This window comes from Nicotiana sylvestris, chromosome 3 (genome assembly GCF_000393655.2).
Source record: "Nicotiana sylvestris chromosome 3, ASM39365v2, whole genome shotgun sequence".
NCBI classification, from domain to species: Eukaryota; Viridiplantae; Streptophyta; class Magnoliopsida; order Solanales; family Solanaceae; genus Nicotiana; species Nicotiana sylvestris.
The window spans coordinates 124912618-124935875 of NC_091059.1; the positions used below are offsets into that span (position 1 = coordinate 124912618).

Here is a 23258-nt window from a genome sequence, read left to right on the forward strand (position 1 = left end):
TTCCTGCAAAATTTCTACAAAAGGTAAATTCACACTTATGTGGCTCAAAATATCTAAGAATTTATTGTACATAGCATTATCTTTTTGCTTTTGCAGTCTTTGTGGAAACGGGTGGTGGCCTTGTCACAATTTTTGGTTTTTCTTTCTTATTCTCCTCAATGGGCTAAGGAACTAATTCTCCTTCAGGTCTAGCTATATACTTCTTTTTCTCTGGAACTCCTTCTAATCCTCTTCCATTTCTCAAGGTAACCACATTGACTTGAGCCTTAATATTAGGTTTAGTATCACTCGGGAAAGCTCCAGCAGGTCTAGTATTCTGATTGTTAGCCATTTGCCCAAACTGCCTCTCTAGATTTCTGAATTCTGTGCGTAATTGTTGATTGTCTATCAAGAGATTTTTCATCATATCAGTCCAAGTCTCTTCTGCTTGGTGTGGGGGTTGAGGTGGATGATTGTAATTCGCTTGAGGCCTGATATTCTGATTTCCTCCCCAAGAGAAGTTAGGATGATTCCTCCAGTTCAGATTGTATGTGTTACCATATTGAGCATATTGATTCATCGGCACTCTAGCTTGTTGCCCCACATAGTAAATTGATTCAGGATTCACGGGACATATGTCACTTGTGTGACCTTCACCACATAACTCGCAACAAGTAAGCATTTGTTGCACATGTTGCATCTGTTGTGCATGGTGCATTGTCATTTTATTCATCTAATTTGCTAATCTCGCTATTTCTGCCCTTATTGCTGAGAAGACATCAAACTCGATCACACCTGCTGCCTTTTGTTTAAGTGCTCTTCGTGGTTCCCTTTCTCCTTGGCAATTTTTATCATTAGCAGTGAAATTATTTAGTAGAATCTAGATCTCACTATACGGTCTTGCCATGCAGCTACCCGTACATGCTGAGTCAAAATTCATCGTTGATGCCTCGTCCAACCCATCAATGAAAGTGTGACCCAACACCTCATCAGTTTGACAATGATGTGGGCAGTCTCTGAGTAGCTTCTTGTACCTTTCACAAGCTTGTCAGAGAGTCTCTCCATCTCATTGTTGAAACCCTAGAATTTGGCTCCTCAGTGACTTTGTCTTCTTTGTGGGAAAAACGTGATTAATAATTTCCTTGCAAGATCATCCCAATTGTGGATTGAGTTCACGAGCTCCTTTTGTAACCATTCCTTAGCTTCCCCCAACAATGAAAAGGGAAGCAATGTCAGTAAGACATAATCCTTTGAAACATTCAGATAATTGTAAGTGTCTGTAATTTCCAAGAAGTTCTGAATGTGTTACATCTCGTGTTTAGTACGTTAAAGTTTCATCTTCAGTTAATCGACATATACTTGGGGAAAAGATTATCTTAAGGTTAACATATTTATGCTATTTATAACAAGCGATAAGTAAGTGTTATAAAGAATAAAGGGTATACAAACTAAAGAAAATGAATTTCGTTGAAGGTTGCCAATCTAGGATAAAATATGGGTCGAGCGATAGTACCCGATATTTATGGACTAGTACCATACAAGGTACCATATGACCATGATAGAATTATGTATAAAGTGTATTAAAAATAAGTAGAATTTTAAGTAATTTGAGACAATTCTTAATTATGCGGGTAATTGTTTAGTTACCAGATAATTGGACATTACCTAATTACCTAATAAGTGGATAAAGATTAATGATTTATATCCCACCCATCCAAAAAATGTGGCAGCCAACCACTTCCCAAACAATGACTCTTAGTCATTTTTGGATTAGGTGGCAACATACCTTATTAATTTCAAGACACTTCACTTTTTCTATATCATGTATTCAATCACTACAATCAAACCTTAGCCATCATTGCCATCCAAATACGTTAACCAGCAGGTGACAATTAAGAAACTCTACCAAATCCAATAATAAGCCATTTTACACCCAAAACGTTTTTCAACCAAAATTCTTACAACTAGAACGTTAGCAAGCCTTCAACAAAACGTGAATTCTTGCAACTAAAAGGAATCCAACGTGAATTTTTAGCAACGTAAAATTTTGCGGTTCTAAAGGAGTACGGTGCAACCTATTCCAAGAACATCATACGGATTTTTCCCTACTCCAGGTATGTTAAGGCTATCCCTTCTTTCTTTTTGGCATGATCCATACGGTACAAACAAAACGAGAATATGTATAACTTCCATAAATAACACTATTCGTAGAGATTCTAAGGATGCCTATGTTCTTGATTTCCATATGTCTTATTATTCTATCATATGTTCATGGTTCTCAGAAAATATGTAAGTTGATAAAGTTTGTTTCATGATATTAATCAGAGGTAAAATGGTCTTATGACATTCCGAGAGATTTTATTGACGTACTTCTCATGCATTGCATTCATTTATACATGTACATTGACCCATGACCAGATGGTGTTATATACGCACATATATTTATGTATATATATGTATATGGGATATGAGAAAAGGTTACGATGTTATATACGCATCACCACCTGATCAGTGGGTATATGTTGATGATGTTGCCCATAGTGGCGGAGATGATATGATGGGATGCCCTCAAAGGCTTGATGATGTTATGTACACCTATACCTATGCATGACACGACATTTATATGCACGTGCATGACATTATAAATGTTTCAGAATTTATAAATTTATTCAGATTTACAGATAGATCTCTTTATTTCATGTGTCATCTATGTCTTTTATGTACTGATTTTCATGCCTTACATACTCAGTATATATGTATATGGGTATGACTTGGCTAAGTCCTATCTTTGTACAGTTATATTTTTATTAGAGGTTTGTAGACAGTTATGTATAGTTGGATAACATATGGCTTTGTCGGCTTTCAGTTTTGGGTATATACTTGTCTATAGCAGCCTTGTCGGCTCGCCCACTGTATTCTGCATATATATGTGCATATGCCTTTTTGGCAGGTTTTCTTCATGTATTTTATTCTCATAATTCAACAGACGTTATTCATGTTTATATCATAGACGCATGCGTAGGGGTGTTCGATAAGTAGGACTCGGGCACCTGTCGCGGCCCATTGGTTTGGGTCGTGACAAAAGTGATATCAGAGCAGTTTTGTCCTTAGGTTGTCTACAGATCGTGTCTAGTAGAGTCTTGTTTGTGAGTGTGTTGTGCATTACACTTATAGATAGGAGGCTACAAGACATATAAGATGTTATCTTCTCTTTTTATATTAGATCGTGCGATACAAAAATTCATGTTCCTAAAGATATATTACGTTTTAGCGATGCCTCCGAAGACTACAGCCGCCCAGAAGGGAAAGTCCGTGGCTGGTGAGACTACTAGTCAAGTACCACGAGTTACCAGGGCTTGGGGAGGGTCTCATAATGAGATCCTATCTTAGACTTCACATACCCCGCTCTCTCCAGAAAAGTTCCGAGGGGCATCTTCTCTAGTCCCCCTTTGTATAGGCTAAAAGCTAGAGGAAAAAGGAGAGAAAAGTCTCATAGGCACACTTACAAGGTCAGTATCATAGAGGTTTCATGATAGAAGGTAGAAATATTTACAAGATTGAAAGGAATTCGATCACAAATCATGGCATGGGAAAGAGGCCTAAAGAGGGGGGGGGATGGCCTAACCTTTAGATTTATTTACAGAACAACTACCTAAATGGCAAGGAAAGTATTAAGGTATTCACGAAAGCTATATGTTATGAAAATGATAGGAGCATCAGTCAACATTCGAGGACGAATGTTCCAAATGGGGGAATGATGTTACACCCCGCAATATTACGTCAATATTACGTCCCTTAGTGTTATATTACGATGATGTTACACTTCCCAGTATTAAATTATGATGATGTTACACCCTATAGTATTGTACGTTGAATTTGTCGTAAGGTAATTGACATCAGTCTAAGGCAAAGATTATTTAGAGATTATACGGATTATACTATTTCAAACAAGTGATGAGAAAATTCTTGAAGGTGAGAGGAGAAGCAAGTCAAAAAAAATGAATTTTCGTCCAAGTTTGGCATGATCCATACGATTCAAACAAAACGTGCAAATGCACAACTTCCATAAATGACTCTATTTATAGAAATGCTAGAGATGCTTATGTTCTTGATTCTCCATGTGTCATATTATTCTATCGTCTCAGAAAAATACGTAAGTTAAAAAAGTTTACTTGATGATATCATTCAAAGTCATAATGGTCTTAAGACACTCCAAGAGATTTTATTGATGTACTTCTCATGCATTGCATACATATATATTGACCCATGACCAGGTGGCATTATATACACATATATATATGTAAATTATATGTATATGGGAAATGCGAAAAGGTTACGGCATTATACACACACCACCACCTGATAAGTTGGTATACGTTGATGATTTGCCCATAATGGTCGAGATGATATGATGGGATGCCCTCGGAGGCTTGATGATGTTATGAACACATATACCCATGCATGGTATGACATTTATACGCATATGCATGACATTATAAAAATGAAATGATTTACAGAGCTATGCAAACGTACATGTCGAGTCTTTTACTCCATGTCTCTCTCAAGTCTATTATTTACTGATTTCCATTCCTTACATACTCGGTATATTTTTGTACTGACATCCCTTTTTCCTGGGGACGCTGTGTTTCATGCCTGCAGGTCCCGATAGACAGGTCGAGAGCCCTCCAAGTAGGCTATCAACTCAGCAGAAGATGTTGGTGTGCTCCATTTACTTCGAAGTTACTTGTTTGGTTAGCATGGTTTAGATGTGAATTCTTAAAGGCTTGTAGAAAATATCATGTACGTAAAAGTTTGTATGCCCTTGTCGGCCTATGTTCAGTATACGAGTGGTTATTTTGTCCTTATAGGCCCGTACATCATATGTATAAGTTTGGATTATATGTTGGATCATCTAATGTCAAGTATTTCTCCATATTTTATTGTACTTATCTCATGAAAGCCTCTCTGAATCAGTTACCTATGATAGTATGAAACAAAACATATGTTACGTAGGTACTCGGTTGAGTAAGGTACCGGGTGCTCGTTGCGGCCCATCGGTTTGGGTCGTGACAATATTGGTATCGGAGCAGTTCTGTCTTAGGGAATTTATAAGTCGTGCCTAGTAGAGTCTTGTTTATGGGTGTGTCATGCACCACACTTATAAGTAGGAGGCTACAGGGCATTTAGGACTGTCACTCGTTCTTCTTACTCTAGATCGTGTGTTAGAGCTCAGTTGTAAGAACTCAATTTCCTAAACTCTATCTTATTTATAATACGACGATGCCTACATATAGAAAGATGATTGGTATGAGATTGCATGTAGCTGAGGCAGAGGAACTCGATTTTTGCATCATAGTTATGATTAGTTAATATAAGGTCTTCAGTAGATCATGTGTGTACTAAGACGTGTAAGCCTCTCGATAAGGAGCCTTGAGACAAGAATATCTATCCACCCTATGGAAAAAGGTAATGAGAGATTCAGAAGGTTGATACAAGCTTCAACAAGTAAAAGGAGCAAGATGGGTACGAGGTACCTAGTTAATAAAGATTATCAGTATTTACAAATTCAGGCAAAAGAATATAAGCCTTTTGAGTTACCTTCAACAATAACAGAGGCACGTACAAATGGCCACACCCATCTCATTTATGCATTATGAAAGTTAACAGAAGTAGTATAAGAGAAGGAGAGGATATCAGGATCCAGCTGGGGTTAGAGTAACTCAAAATGGTTAATGAATTGTTTGCGTCAGTTGACAATTTCGAAGGATAGTGCAAATATGCTAATAGATCTCCTTGCAAGACACCTAGGTGATGCACTCTAGAATATTATAATTAGACGTGAATACTAGCATGATCAAAAAAAATCCAAAGGTAGGCACTGCAAGCCTAGAAGGGATAAATATTACCTTAGTGTGACTCAAGTCCCTAGTAGAGCAATGACGTTGAGCAACCCAAAGAGCCGATGAATGAAGCAAGGAGATCTAAAAGTGAGAATGTCTTGTTGAAATTTTCACAACAAAGGGATAGGCAGAAATATTAGCAGAGTAATGAGAAGAGAGACAAGGAAGAATTATGAGTGAGATGTGATACATGGGTGACAATGGTAAAGTGTTACAGAATCTTTAGTCAAATGAAGAAAAAGACGAGAGGTGAAGGCGTTGAGATAACAAAAGAAATTGGGCCATAAAGTCATATCCTCATTTCAAGAAATAACCTTGTGACTCCAACGCGACTACCAGAAAGAAAAGTTAGACCCCAGAGTAATAGAAATCATTATGGACTGGTGAACAAGTTAAAATAAACATGAATTAAGGACTAAGTGATTTGATAATGGTTGGCATCATGAGAATTTCAAATTGCGTTCTGGCCATAATAGAATCGACAACAGAAGATGATTCATAAGAAATTTTGAGAAAGGTCATTCAGGAAGACGTTTCCCTAAAGCAAGCAATGTGAGCAAAGATAAGCTTAAGAGATTATATGTGCCAGTTATACAAAGTGTCACCCTCGCTAGTAAGGAATTTTGCTATCCTTGGTATAGAAGGATTACTGCAAAGCAAGTAAGGGTCATCGATGATGTGAGAAGACGCCAAAAATGAAAAGGTAAAATATCTATATATAGATCATCATAGCACTAAATCTTAGTACTCCCCTAAAGGGGGGAACATGGAGTGATGTGACATTAATACAGAATTAAGTTGTTCTAGTAACTATGTAATGGTAAAGGAAGAGTGAGATAAAAATGAGAAAGGGATGAGATTGCGCTTACTCAATTCCTACTGATATGCTATGATTCCAGAACATTATGTAAGCACGACGTCAAGAAAAGGAAGTAAGGGTTCCTCCCAGGATTTTATTGATAGATAAAGAGCCAGTACATGAGGTAAGTTAAGACAAAAGAGATAACCCATGAAAGATTACGCAGAATATGGGATGAGAATGGGCTAACGAGTAGATAGTAGTTGATTCAAAAAGAGCCTAGTCATGACTAGACAAGAGGTTATAGACAAATCAGCAAATCATAGAAGATAAATATAGGGAACCCCAACATGGAGAATTTAGCTTTGCAGTAACATCATTATAATACTTGAGATATATCCATATAGGTGTTGGGAAGTTTAAAAGGTACTGTATAAGTGTTACGGAAATAAAAGAGAGTGCCACTGTGAAGACAACCAAAATATTAGTTCAGAAGTAACCTTAAAAGCACAACAGCGTGGAGGTAAGCAACTATGGATAGTTATAGGCAAGGAAGGAAATTAAAAGGACCGTCGAGTATACGACATAATAAGTTTGCAGCTTTACAAGAGTTAGAGGGTCCTCCCTAAGTACTACAATGAAAGACTATCTGAGGAAATAAGGAAGAAGGCTTCAACCTAAGCACAACGACCTAAAGAGGAACTGGTCGTGTAACAACAGTTTCACAACAACGTTGTAAGTACTCTAAAGAAAAGTGGCACCTACCGTGGCTAATGAATGGGAAGTAAAATTAAAAGTAATATTCGAGATCATATGAGTTGAACGAAAACTCTGGCATGTATGGGCACTAAGATAAGCTAAGTATGGACATAACAAGGGGGCAGAAAGATCGAGAAAAGTAATAGCATACATTGAAAGAAAGCTAAGATAGAACAGATGAAATTATCCGATCAATGATGCAGAGTTGGTTACGATATGAACGCACTTAAAAGTTCGAAGTATTCTGCATGCAACATATATGTTGACAATCATATAGCCGTAGAAGATTCCGGTATAAGTTAAAAGAAAAGAATTGAGCCCGGGTCATAAACAAAGGAATGAATTGTTATAAGATTGTATCATGGATATTCCATAGCATCCATGAAGGGCTAAAGTAATAACCTAATACCATGAGCTACAGATTGGAAGATAACTTAAGCCGATATAAAGGCCGATCCGAAGAAGGAGGAAACTAAGAGTTACATCAACGAAGTAGATAATTGGACCCAGAAGTTATAAGAATCATGATTGAGAACATAGCAGAATCACTCTTGATATTACAGGTGCAAGAAAGATAGCACAACAACTATTTTCTATAATGGCTCTACGAGAAAGCTTGTTAGAAGAGTACCAGCCTCATAAAAACTCAATATAGAGCTACCACCAGATCGTGTATGCACCAAAGGTGTAAGTATTATAATAGAGCTCCAAGTTGTGGATGTGAATTGTACCTATGTGGAAGGGAGGTCATGAGAGAGATAGAATACGTGATACAAAAATTATAAGATAAGTAAAGTAAAGGGTAATATCGCACGAGATACTCAAATGCAGAAGGTTGTGAATAGTCCATAGTATGGATAAAAGACTAGAAACACTATAATTTAGTATCCAGGAATGATAGAAGCATCGTCAGTAGCATATCTTCTAGCCTATGGTTTCTAGGTACGAAGAGGTCTATTTAAGAGAATAAAAGAGATTTAGAGACGATGTGATATCTCGCTTGATGTTATAGAACAACGTACAGAAATCTATGGTGCAAGCAAGTTGAAGGAAAGTTGTGAACAAGTATGAATAGATATGTGTAGGTCGCAAGCTAAAGTATGGTAGAGCGACAAGGTTTTAGGAAGACATGAGTAAGGATAAGAAAAGGTAACTGAAAAGGTGACAAGAATTGATAAGTCCTTGGGATTAAGATCATGAAAAAAAAGAGTTGATGAATTCTCTAAGTTATAGAAGGCTCACTATAGACAGAATGAACTCAAAGAAGTCTAAGACTAGTAGCGCTTACAATAGATGGAATGCTGCCCTGGTATTGGAATAAGGGCGTAATTGTGATAGATATATAAAGGATTATGTATAGGCCTTCGATTGAGTAATGACTTGAAGATGATTTCGTGAATTGTAAGGGACTAAAATACCGATGCAAGGTGAATCACATTGAGATGCTATGAGATATGTTTATGAAAGTATAGTATCACCCCTAGGTGGATCAATCGAATTACTATAGATGTCCCCGGTGAGACGCGAGCCCTAGCGGCGGTGTTACATAAAATATCAAGTTATTAGTGATAGATGATGAATCAACATTAAGATGAATCACTAATATATGGATAAAAGTTCAACAGTATGAGATGATACTAGACCAGCAGTCTTAAGGATAAGCAACGAGAGTAACCTGGAGTCGGTTGCAGCCCTCAGTAACGATAAATTGAGGTAAAAGTTATGGTATAGTATGACCTACTTAGATACAGTAAAGTCATAAGGATGGAAAACCGGGTCTATGAAATATGATATAGCCATATTAGCAAGTTCTACAAAGTACCAAGCGTAAAACTTTAGTACACCTATAGATGCCTAGAGAGGCATCCTATTAAACCTTGTATATGTTTACAATGTAAGGTCTAGAGATCGGCTAAAAGCTGGAGGAAAAAGGAGATAAAAGTCGTATAGGCACACTTACAAGGTCAGTATGTAAAGGTTGCATGATAGAAGGTAGAAATAGTTACAAGATTGAAAGGAATCGATCACAAGTCATGGCATGGGAAAGAGGCCTAAAGGGGGGGTGTGGCCTGGCCTTTAGATTTATTTACAGAACAACTGCCTAAATGGCAAGGAAAATATTGAGATATTCATGAAAGCTATAAGTTATGAAAATGATAAGAGCATCAGTCAAAATTCGAGGACGAATGTTCCGAATGGGGGAATGATGTTACACCCTGCAATATTACGTGAATTTGTCGTAAGGTAATTGACATCAGTCTAAGGAAAAGATTATTTGGAGATTATAAGGATTATACTATTTCAAACAAGAGATGAGAAAATTCGTGAAGGTGAGAGGGAAGTGAGTCAAAAAAATGAATTGTCGTCCATGTTTGGCATGTTGGGGGTACAATTTGGGCCGAGTGTTAATACCCGATATTTATGGACTAATACCATACAAGGTACCATATGACTATTATAGTAGGATGTATAAATTGTATTAAAAATAAGTAGAATTTTAAGTAATTTGAGATAATTTTTAGTTATGCGGGTAATTGGTTAATTACCGGGTAGCGGGATATTACCTAAGTAAATTAATTAATTATTGGATAAAGATCAAAATCCCCCCACCTCCAAAACGTGACATCTAGCCACCTTATAAAGAAATGACTAAGAATCATTCTTTGATTAGGTGGAAAAAGGATTTTATGTGTTAGCTATGCATTCCCTTCATTCCATATATCTTTTAAATAACCACTACAATCTAAAGACTATCCATTCTTACAATTAGAATGGTTAGCCATGAATTGACAAGTAAAAGTCACTACAAATCAGAAAGTTAGTCATTCTTCAAGCTTTCAACAAAATGTCTTTAAACCAAAATCCAACAATTCAAGTCAAAGTGAGATTTTGCAATTATAACGAAGTACGATGTAATCTTTCTCAAGAATATCATACAAATTTTTTCCTACTCCGATCTTGTCATTACGTGTTGTCGCAATTGACGTGTGTTGGAGGGATTGTCAAGAGAATCGACTCAGGTATGTTAAGGCTATCCCTTCTTTCTTTTGGCATGATCCATACGATGCAAACGAAACGTGCAAATTCACAACTTCCATAAATGACTCTATTCATAGAAATGCTAGAGATTCTTATGTTCATGATTCTCCATGTGTCATATTATTCTATCGTCTGTTCATGGGTCTCCGAAAAATACGTAAGTTAAAAAAGTTTATTTCATGATATTATTCAAAGACATAATGGTCTTATGACACTCCAAGAGATTTTATTGATGTACTTCTCATGCATTGCATAAATGTATATTGACTCATGACCAGATATTGTTATATAACGTATATATGTATATTATATGTATATGGGATATGAAAAAAAGTTACAGTGTTATATATGCACCACCACCTAATCAGCTGGTATACATTGATGATTTGCCCACAGTGGCTGAGGTGATATGATGGGATTCTCTCAGAGCCTTGATGATGTTATGAACATATATACCCATGCACGGTATGACATTTATATTCATATGCATGATATTATAAAAATAAAATGATTTATAGAGCTATGCAAACGTATATGTCGAATCTTTTACTCCATGTCTCTCTCATGTCTATTATTTATTGATTTCAATTCCTTACATACTCGGTACATTATTTGCACTAACGTCCCTTTTGCCTGGGGACGCTGCATTTCATGCCCGCAGGTTTCGATAGACAGGTCGAGAGCCCTCCAAGTAGTCTATCAGCTCAACGGAAGATGTTGGTGCGCTCCATTTGCTTCGGAGTTGCTTGTTTGGTTAGCATGATTTAGATGTGTATTCTTAGAGGCTTCTAGATAAATTTCATGTATGTAAAAGTTTGTATGGCCTTGTCTATTACGCCCCGCAGTATTACGTCGATATTACGCCCTGCAGTAATATACATGAAATTTTCGTAAGATAATTGACCTCAGTTCAAGGAAAAGATTATTTTGAGATTATAAGCATTATGCAATTTCAAACAAGTGAGGAGTAAATTCGTGAAGGTGAGCGGATAAGGAAATCGAAGAAAATGATTTTTTGTCAAAATTTGACATTTTGGGATAAAATATGGCCCGAGCTAAAATACCCGGTATTTATGGACTAGATCATATAAGGTACCATATTGCCATGATAGTATTATGTATAAAGTTTGTTAAGATGAGTAGTATTTTAAATAATTTGGGATAATTTTTAATTATGTGGGTAATTGGTTAATTATTGGGTGATGAGGTATTACCCAATTAATTGAAGAATTAATTAGATAAGAATGGGTAAAACCCACGTGGCAGCAAGTACAGGGGAGTCTAATGACTCTTGCTTTAGTATCAAAACTAGCAAGACACATGGGTTATCTATTTAGCCCTCAAAAACATTGATGGCATGCCTATATAAGAGTCATCACTAAAATTATGCTCATTTGGCATCAAATTCCATTTTGGAGAGGATTTTGAAACATCATATCAGAATTCATACTAAGATAAGAAATGACAATTCTTAGATTGGTAAAGAAATTCATACAAAATTGCACTGCATAATAACAGCGGGATTTTGCAATTCGAAGGGAGTGCAGTGCAATCCTTCTCAAGAACATCATACGGATTTTTTCCTACTCCAGGTATGTTAAGGCTAAGCTCTTCTTTCATTTTGGCCTGATCTCGTCATTACACAAGTTTGATAACGAGGCATAAAGAAAAATTCATATTCCGGAATTTACATATATTTTGCTAGTCTCGCAAATTGCGTATACTTTCCTAGTTTTGTAAGTTACAATATTCTCCTTATCAGGACTTTATATTCAATTAAGTATTTTCTTTTTCTAGTAAAGAGAGCAGAGAATTTATATATACAGTATTAAATTATTTTCATTACCATTGAGCTATAATCAATGGGCAGGCCCCTATTGGTCAACCTCTGATTAGATGGTAAGATATATATCGAGCCTACTATGGACGAGCGCCTATGAGTGAGCCTAGTTGGTCGAGATACAGAGCCTAGTATGGCCGAGCGCCTTTGAGCGAGCCTACTACGAGCAGTTATATATATATATATATATATATATATATATATATATATATATATATATATATATATATCATGCCTTATAGGGCCGGACAGATATTTTACTTACTATATTGAGAGAGTTAAGTCAGTATCATCAGGTAAGCATATCTTCAGATTATATTTGACTTCCAGTTACATGCAGTTATTATATCAGTTCAGTTTCAGCTTTTAGTATATTGCCTTACATACTCGGTACATTATTTCATACTGACGTCCCTTTTCTGGGGGCGTTGCATCTCATGTATGCAGGTTCAGACAAAGAGGCAAGTAGACCTCTTCATTAAGTGCTTCCCGAGTTCAGCTTGATCGGTAAGCTTGATCGGTAAGCTCCATGCCTTTCGGAGTTTCCGGTTCTAGAGCTTTATGTACATCCTGTGTATATATGTATATATGGTATGAGTAGGTCGGGTAGTTGTTCCGATCACAGTATAATCACTAGTAGAGGCTTGTAGACATATCCTATCAGTTAGTGCAATATGTTGGGCTTGTAGACCCTGTATATATGTTTGGTTTGTTGTCAGCTGCAATAATTACGACGGCCTTGTCGGCCCAGCTTTATATAAATATTTAGTCTGCATTTGCAATTGTCTTGCAATGTGGCCCATGGCCAAAGTACGACATCACATGTTCAGAATTCCTTAGTCGCAAGTTGGTACGTGAGGATAGGTGAGGCACCGGGTGCCGATCTCGCCCCTCAGGTTCGGGGCATGACAAAAGTGGTATCAGAGCAGTTCTGTCCTAGGGAGTCTACAAGCTATGTCTAGTAGAGTCTTGTTTATGGGTGTGTCATGCACCACACTTATAAGTAGGATGCTACAGGGCATTTAGAACTATCACTCTTTCTTCTTACTCTAGATCTTGTGGTAGAGCTCAGTTATAAGAACTAAATTTTCTAAACTCTATCTTATTTGTAATACGATGATGCCTACATTTAGAAAGATGGTTGGTAAGGGATTGAATGTGGTTGCGAACACGTTGAGTCAAAAAAACTCGGTGAGCTCCCGGAAAAGGAGCCTTAAGTCAAGAATATCTATTCACCTTTATGTTCAGAAATGATGAGAGATTCAGAAGATAAATACGAGTTTCAAGAAGTAAAGAAAGCTAGAAGAAAGAGGGTACGAGGTAACCAGCTAATGAAAATTATCCTTATCTACCATTTGGGAAGAGAGATATAAGTATTTTGAGTTACCTTCAACAGTAACAGAGGTATGTACAATTGGCCACACCGATCTAAGTTATGCTCTATGAGACCTAAACAAATATGGTTTAAGAGAAGGACATAACATCACGATCCGACTAGGTTTGGAGTGACTTATAATGGTGGATGAATTGTTTGCATTTGTTGACATTGCTGAAGGATATTGCAAATGTGCTAATAAATATCCTTGTGAGACACCCAGATGGTACACTCTAAAATAGTACAGCTAGATAGGAGTACTACGAAGATAGGCACTAAAATCCTGGAAGGGATAAATATTACCTTAGTGTGACTTTCGTCCCTAGTAGAGCGAGGAAGCTGAGAAACCCAAAGAGCCGATGAATGAAGCAGGGGAGCTAAAAGCAAAAGAATGTTTTGTTGAAATTTTCACAAGAAAGGGATAGGTAGAAATATTAGCAGAGTAATGAGAAGAGAGATAAGGAAGAATTATGAGTAAGATGTGATACATGGATGACAACGATGAAAAACAGTGACAGTATTACATAGTCGATAATCGATGGAAGGTAAAAAATGAGAGGTGCCAGGCCTGGAGACAACAAAAGAGTATAGGTCATATAGTCACATCCTCATTTTGAGAAATAACTTCACGACTCTAATGTGATTAATAGAAGGGAAAGTTAGACCCCAGAATAATGAAATCAGTATGGACAAGTAAACATGATAACCTAAACATGAATTAGGAAATGATTGATTTGGTAATAGTCAGCATCATGTGAATTTTAGATTGTGTTCCAGCAGTAATAGAATGGACAACAGAAGAAGATCCATGATGAATTCAGAGAATGATCATTCAGGAAAATGCTTCCTAAAGCAAGCAATGAGAGCGAAGTTAAGCCAGTTACACTAAGTGTCACCATTGCGAGTGAGGAATTTTATTATCCTTGGTATAGAAGGATTACCACAAGGCGAGTAAGGGTCATTGATGATGCGAAAGGATGCCAAAGATGGAGAGGAAAAACATCTATAGGCAGGTCGTCGTAGCTCCAAGTTTTAGTACTCCCATAAAGGGGAAATATGGAATGATAAAGGAAGAATGCAATAAAAATGAGAAAGTGTTGGGATTGCAGTTATCCAAATCCTACAGATATGCTACGATTCTAAAACATTATGTAAGAATGACATCAATAAAAGAAAGTAAGGGTTCCTACCCGGGATGTTCTTAATAGGTAAGGAGCCAGTACGTGAGGTAAGTTAAGACAAGGAAATAACCCAAGAAAGATTACGCGGAATATAGATATGAGAATGGGCCGATGAGTAGTTAGTAGATGATTCACGAAGATCCTAGTCATGACTAGACAAGAAGTTACAGACAAATTAGTAGATCATGCAAGATAAATGCAATAAACCCCAACATGGGGGAATTCAGCCCCGCAGTAATGTCATTATAATACTTGAGATATATTCAAATAGGATTCGGGTTAGTTAAAGGCATTATATGAGTGTTACAGGAATAAAAGAAAGTGCCACTAGGAAGACAATCAAAATATCAGTTCAGGAGAAACCCTACAAGCACAAGGGCATGGAGATAAGCAACTACAGATGATTATAGGAAAGGAAGGACATCAAAGGTCTGTAATAAGCTCACATCTTTATAAGAGTCAAGGGTTCTCCCTAAGTACTACAACGAAAGACTAGCCAAGAAATAAGGAAGAATGCTGCAACCTAAGCACAATAACCTAAAGAGGAAATGGTCGTGTAAACAACAGTCTCACAACAACATTGTAAGCACTCCAAAAGAAAGTGGCACCTACCGTGACTAATGAACGGGAAGTAAACATTAAAAGTAATATGATATCTTATGAGTTGTACGAAACCTCCGGCATGTTTGGGAACTAAGATAAGATAAGTATGCACGCAACGAGGGGGCAGAAAGACTAGAAAAAGTAATAGCTTACGTTAAGGAGAGCTAAGAATGAACGAAAGGAACTATTCAATCAATGATCCCAAATTAGTTACATTACGAACGTACTTACGTGTTCGGATAAGCCATGCAACATATATGTTGACAATCATACAGTCGTAGAAGACTCCATTATAAGTTAAAAGAAAGAACTGAGTCCAGGTCATAGACAAAGGATTGAATTATTAGAAGATTGTATCCTTAACATTCCATAGCGTCCATGAAAGGGCTAAAGTAATACCATGAGCTGCAGATCAGAAGATTGGTTAAGCCTACATAAAGGTTGATCAGAAGGAAGAGGAAATTAAAGAGTTACATCAACAAAGTAAATCAAGAGTCTAATTGTTGGACCCAGAAAATTATAAAATTCGTGATTGAGAATATTGCAGAATTAATCTTAATATCAAAGGTACAATAGAGATAGTACAACAACTATATTTTTCAACAGCTCTACGTAAAGCTAGTTAGAAGAAGTACCAGCCTCATAAGAAGTCGGTATGAAGCTCCCACCGAATTGTGTATGCCCTAGAGGTTCAAGTATTATAATAGAGCTTCAAGTTGTGAACGTGAATTATACCTATGTGGAAGGGAGTTCATGAATGAAATAAAAGATACAATGTAAGATTTTAAGGTAAGAAAGGTATAGGTGAAAAACATACGAGATACTCAAATGCAGAAGGTTGTGAATAGTCCATATTACGTATAAAAGGCTAGAAGCACGGGGATTTAGTATCCAGTAATGATAAAAGCATCGTCAGTGGTATACCTTCCAGCTTATGGCTTCTAAGTACCGAAAGGTCTAATTAGAAAGTAAAGGAAGAGTTAGAGATGATGCAATGTCTAGCTTAATGTTCCAGAAAAGCATAAGGCAATTGATCACAAGCTAAAGTATGATAGAACAACAAGGTTTTAGAAACACAAGAGTAAGGATAAGAAAAAAGCAAGTGAAAAGATAACAAAAACGGATAATTCATCGGGATTAATCCCGTGAAAACAAGGGAGTTGATGGTTCCTCTAAGTTATTGAAAGCTCAATATAGCCTGAATGAACTCAAAGGAGTCTATGAGTAGTAGCATTTAGAAGAAATGAAATGTTGACCTGGTAATAAAATGAGAATGTAATTGTAACAGATAAAGGATGAAGTTTGCGCCTTTGATTAAATAATGATCTGAAGAAAAAGAGGAGGAGAAAAGATTTTGTGGACGGAACGAGATTAGAATATGCATGTAAGGTGAGTCACATAGGGATGTTATAAAGTACGGTAATGGAAGTATAGTATCACCCCTACGTGGATAAATCTAATTACTCCAGATGTCCCTAGTGAGACGCGAGCCCTAACGACGATATTACATAAGAGATAAAGTCATTAGTAGTAGATAATGAATCAAAAATAGATGGATAAAAGTTCAAAAATATGCGATGAGATTAGACCATCAGTCTTAAGAATAAGCAACAGGAGTAACCTGGAGTTGGTTGCAGACCTCAGTAACGATAAACCAAAATAAGAATTATGGTATAGTATGACCTACATAGATGTGGAAAAATCATACGAATGTATAACTGGGTCTATAAAATAAGATATAGAAATAGTCGTAAGTTCTACAAAGTACCAAGCGAAAACGTCAGTACAACTATAGATGCCCAAAGAGGCATTCTATTAAGCCTTGTATATGTTTAGAAAGTAAGGCCTAGAGATTGGCTAAAAGCTGGATGAAAAAGGAGAGAAGAGTCACAAAAGCACACTTACAAGGTCACTATTGTAGGGGCTGCATGGGAGAAAGTAGCAACAGTTACGAGATTGGAAGGTTTCCGACAACAAGTTGTGACGTAAGCAAAAGGCTTAATGGGGAGAATACCCTAGACTTTGGATTAATTCAAAGAATAGTTTCCTAAATGGAAAGGAGAATATTAAAGCATTCACAAGACCTATGGGTTATGAGAATGATAGGTGCATCAGTCAACATTCGAGGACGAATGTTCCAAATGGGGGAATGATGTTACGCCCCGCAAAATTACGTCGATATTACGCCCTACAGTAATATACATGAAATTATCGTAAGATAATTGACCTCAGTTCAAGGACAAGATTATTTGGAGATTATAAGCATTATGCTATTTCAAAAAAGTAAGGAGTAAATTCGTGAAGGTGAGAGGATAAGAAAATCGAAGAAAATGAATTTTCGTCAAAATTTAATATTTTGGGATAATATATGGCCCGAGCTAAAATACCCGGTATTTATGGACTAGTGCCATATAAGTTATCATATGACCATGATGGTATTATGTATAAAGAATGTTAAGATGAGTAGTAATTTAAATAATTTGAGATAATTTTTAATTATGCGGGTAATTGATTAATTATTGGGTAATGGGGTATTACCCAATTAATTAAATAATTAATAGGATAAGAATGGATAAAACCCACGTGGGAGCAAGTAGAGGGGAGTCTAATGACTCTTGCTTTAGGTTCAAAACTAGCAAGACACATGGCCTATCTATTTAGCCCTCAAAAACGTTGAAGGCATGCCTATATATGCGTCATCTTTAACATTATGCTCATTTGGCATCAAATTCCATTTGGAGAGGATTTTGAAATTCATATCAGATTTCATACGAAGATAAGCAACGACAATTCTGAGATTGGTAAAGAAATTCATACAAAATTGCACTACATAATAACAGCGGGATTTTGCAATTCTAAGGGAATGTTGTGCAATCATTCTCAAGAACATCATACGGATTTTTTCTTACTCCAGGTATGTTAAGACTAAGCTCTTCTTTCATTTTGGTATGATCTCGTCATTACACAAGTTTGATAATGAGGCATAAAGAAAAATTCATATTCCGGAATTTACGTATATTTTGCTAGTCTCGCAAATTGCTTATATTTTCCTAGTTTTGTAAGTTACAATATTCTCCTTACCGGGACTTCATATTCAGTTAAGTATTTTCTTATTCCAGTCAAGAGGGCAGAGAATTTATATATACAATATTAAATTATTTTCATTACCATCGAGCTATAATCGATGGGCAACCTCTGATCAGATGGTAAGATATATACCAAGCCTACCGTGGCCGAGCGCTTATGAGCAAGCCCAGTTGGTCGAGATATAGAGCCTAGTATGGCCGAGCGCCTATGACCGAGCCTACTACGACAGAACAGTTATATATATATATACCGAGCCTTATAGGGCCGGACAGTTATTTTACTTACTATATTGAGAGAGTTGAGTCAGTATCAGCAAGTAAGCATATCTTTAGATTATCTTTGACTTCTAGTTACTTGCAGTTATTATATCAGTTCAGTTTCAACTTTTAGTATATTGCCTTTCATACTCGGTACATTATTTCGTACTGACGTCCCTTTTCTGGGAGCGATGCATTTCATGCATGCAGGTTCAGAGAGACAGGTAGGTAGACCTCCTCATTAAGTTTTTCCCGAGTTCAGCTTGATCAGTAAGCTCCATGCCTTTCGGAGTTGCCGGGTCTAGAGCTTTATGTACAGCTTGTGTATATATGTATATATGGTATGAGTAGGTTGGGGAGTTGTTCCGATCATAGTATATTTACCAGTAGAGGCTTGTAGACATATCCTATCAGTTAGTGCAATATGTTGGGCTTGTAGGCCCTTTATGTATATTTGGTTGGTTGTCAGCTGCAATAATTCGCAGTTGTCTTGCAATGTGGACCATGGCCAAAGTATGACATCACATGTTCATAATTCCTTAGTTACAAGTTGGTACGCGAGGATAGGTGAGGCACTAGGTGCCGGTCTCGTCCCCAAGTTCAGGGCGTGACTTTGTCAGCCTATGTTTAGTATACGAGTGGTTATTTTGGCCTTATAGGCTCGTACTTCCTATGTATAAGTTTGGATTACATGTTCGATCGTCCAATGTCGAGTATTTCTCTATATTTTATTGTACTTATCTTATGAAAACCTCTCTGCCTCATTTACCTATGATAGTATGAAACGAAACATATGTTACCTAGGTACTCAGTTGAGTAAGGTATCAGGTGCCCATTGCGGCCCATCGGTTTCGGTCGTAACTGTATTAGAGCTGCACTTTCTTAACAATTGTATGTCGGTCTCACTTCAGCCAAACATGGATATTTTTCTTATACAGGCATATGCTCAGAGTGTAGAGGAGCATAAGCAGAAATAGAGGGCCGATCGTGAGCATGATAGGGCCCAAAATAAGAGAGCGAGGTCTTCAGGTCCATCTGGTGAGTTTCAAGGTGGTTAGAGGTAACAGTACCTGAGGTATCTAGCCCAGCCATCGGCTAGCGCCCCCTCAGTTTGGCAGTAAGAGATTTGATCGTTCCACATATTTAGGGCCTAGTCATAATTATAGGGCCTTAGGTTCTCAGTATAGGGTTGGGTCAAGTCAGATAAGGCCGCCCTTGCCATGATGTGCTCAGTGTGGTAAGCAGCTTGCCGGGTAGTGTCGTATGGGATTGGGTGTTTGTTATACGTGTGGTTACTGTGCCACGTTATGAGGGATTTTCCGACGCGAGGTGAAGTGATAAAAGCATAGCTCAGTCAGTGGGATCTATAGATGGTTCATCATCATCAGTGCGCCACTTGGGCAAGGTTCACAAGCACCAATGAGTTGTAGTAGAGGCAGAGGCAAAACATCTAGCTCGAGCGGTCCTCAAAACCACATTTATGCGTTAGCAGGATGACAGGATCATGAGTCATCACCTAATGTTGTTACAGGTATATTATTAGTCTTCTTATATGATGTATATGCACTGATTGATCTAGGTTCCACCATATCATATGTTACTTTGTTGGTCGCTAGTAAGTTTGAAATAAAACCTAAATTGGTTCAACCTTTTGAGGTGGCTACACCTGTTGGGGACTCAATGATAGCTAAGCGAGTATATAGAGATTGTATAATAGTAGTTCATGGTCGATCTACCATAGCGGACCTTATCGAGTTAGATATGGTAGAATTTTATGTTATAATGGGTATGGATTGGTTAGCTTCTTGTCATGCCAATGTTGATTATAGATCAAAGATAGTCCAATTTCAATTTTTAGAGGAGCCTGTTTTGGAGTGGAAAGGTAATACGGCGTCACCAAGAGGAGGATTTATTTCCTATCTCAAGGCAAGGAAGATGATCAAAAAGGGCTGTATTTATCACTTAGTTCAGGTTCAGGATGTAGAATTAGAGTCACCAACCATTTAGTCCATCCCTGTGGTTAATGAGTTTCCTGGTGTTTTTCCCGATGAGCTTCTAGGTCTTCTGCCAGAGCGAGAAATTGAGTTTGCTATTGACCTACTACCAGATACTCATGCAATATCTATTCCTCCATATAGAATGGCCCCCGCAGAGCTGAAAGAGTTGAAAGAACAACTAAAAGATTTGCTTGAAAAAGGCTTTATCAGACCTAGTACATCACTGTGGGGAGCACCTGTCTTATTTGTGAGGAAGAAAGATGGTTCCTTACGGATGTGTATTGATTATAGACAGTTGAATAAGGTGACGATCAAGAATAAGTATCCGCTCTAGAGGATTGATGATTTATTTGATCCGTTGCAAGGTGCCAAGTGTTTTTTAAAGATAGACTTGAGGTTTGGGTAACATTAGGTAAGGGTTAAGGAGGATGATATTCCGAAGACAACATTCAGGACTAGATATAGGCACTCTGAGCTTCGTGTTATGTCGTTCGGTTTGACCAATTCCCCAGTAGTATTCATGAATTTGATGATACTGTGTTCAGACCCTTTTTAGATCTGTTCGTAATTGTATTTATCGATGATATATTGGTATACTCTCATTTAGTGGCTGAGCATGCAGATCATCTGCCTACTGTGCTAAGAGTTCTACAAAAAGGGAAGTTGTATGCAAAATTCTCTAAATGTGAATTCTGGTTGAACTATGTATTTTTCCTTAGGCATATCATTTCGGGTGAAGGCATCCGGGTGGATACGCAAAAGATTGAGGCTGTAAAGACTTGGCCTAGACCCACAACACCGACGGAGGTTCGTAGCTTTCTCGGTTTGGCAGGCTATTACAGGAGATTTGTAGAGTGATTTTCTTCCTTTTCAGCACCTTTGACAAAGTTAACTCAGAAGGGATCAAACTTTTAATGGACTAATGCTTACGAACTGAGTTTCCAGGCATTGAAGGACCGATTAACTTCAGCACCAGTTCTAACACTCCCAGAAGAGACCGATGGTTATGTTATCTATTGTGATGCTTCAAGCGTTGGATTGGGTTGTGTGCTGATGCAGCATGGTAAGGTTGTAGCTTATGCTTCTAGACAACTAAGAAAGCATGAGAAGAACTACCCGACCTACGATTTAGAGTTAGCCACGGTGATTCATGCACTAAAGATATGGAGGCACTACTTGTATGGTATTAATATTGATATTTATACAGACCATAAAAGCCTCCAGTATGTATTCAAAAAAAAGGACTTGAATATACGTCAAAGGAGAAGGTTGGAGCTACTTAAAGACTATGACGTTGATATTTTATACCATACGTGGATGGCGAACGTAGTAGCCGACACTCTCAGTAGTAGATCTACGAGTAGCCTGTCATATATACAACCAAAAAAGAGGGGAATAGCCCATGAGATTCATCAGCTAGATAGTCTTGGAGTTCGGTTACTGGACTCAGGTGACATTGGAACTATTCAGGATATGGCAACAACCTCTTTAGTAACTGAAGTGAAAGAACGCCAATATGAAGGTCATATGTTAGTTCATTATAGGTATACCACCCCTCAGAAAGAAAAGACACCATTTGAGATTACAGAAGATGGGGACCTCAGATATCGAGGACGATTATGTGTCCCTAATGTTGCAAGGTTACGGCGGCAGGTTATGGGAGAAACTCACTATTCTCTTTATTCTATTCATCCAGGAGCGACAAAGATGTATCATGATATAAGAGAAGTATATTGGTGGAACGAAATGGAAAAGGATATAGCGGAGTTTGTTGCTTAGTGTCCTAACTGTCAGTAGGTGAAGATTGAGCATCAAAAAACCGGGGGATTATTGTAGCCTATGGAGATTCCAACTTGGAAATGGGAAGTAATCAATATGGATTTCATCGTAGGCTTACCTCGTACCCAACGTAAGTTTGATTCGATATGGGTGATTGTTGATAGCTTACCAAGTCAGCCCATTTTCTACCCATTAGTACTACATATTCCGTAGAGGATTATGCAAGGTTTTATATTAAGAAGATAGTACAACTGCATGGTGTCCATGTATCTATTATCTCGAATAGAGGAGCTCAATTTATAGCTAACTTCTAGAGGTCCTTCCAAAAAGGATTAGGGACTCAAGTAAGTCTTAGTACAACATTTCATCCCCAGACAGACGGACATGCTGAGCGTACTACTCAGACACTTAAAGATATGTTAAGGGCTTGTGTGATAGACTTCAAGGGTAGTTGGGATGATCATCTGCCTCTTATTGAGTTCTCATATAATAATAGCTATCATTCAAGTATTCAGATGGCTCCATATGAAGCTCTTTACGGATGGAAGTGTAGGTCACCTATAAGGTGGTTCGATTATGGGGAAACTACGTTAGTAGGACCAGAATTGGTACAATAGGCAATTGAGAAAATTAAGCTTATACAGGGAAGGCTATTAGCAGCTC

General features: G+C 37.5%; 1 protein-coding gene across 1 annotated transcript; it reads left to right on the top strand.

Moving 5' to 3' along the window:
* Positions 1 to 20601: 20601 nt before the first annotated feature.
* Positions 20602 to 22595, top strand: LOC138887989 (uncharacterized). The gene is made up of 4 exons (XM_070169783.1): positions 20602 to 20701; positions 21424 to 21623; positions 21762 to 21879; positions 22024 to 22595. The coding sequence occupies exons 1-4, from the start codon at positions 20602 to 20604 to the stop codon at positions 22593 to 22595; spliced, it is 990 nt and encodes a 329-aa protein (XP_070025884.1).
* The last annotated feature ends 663 nt before the right edge of the window (positions 22596 to 23258 follow it).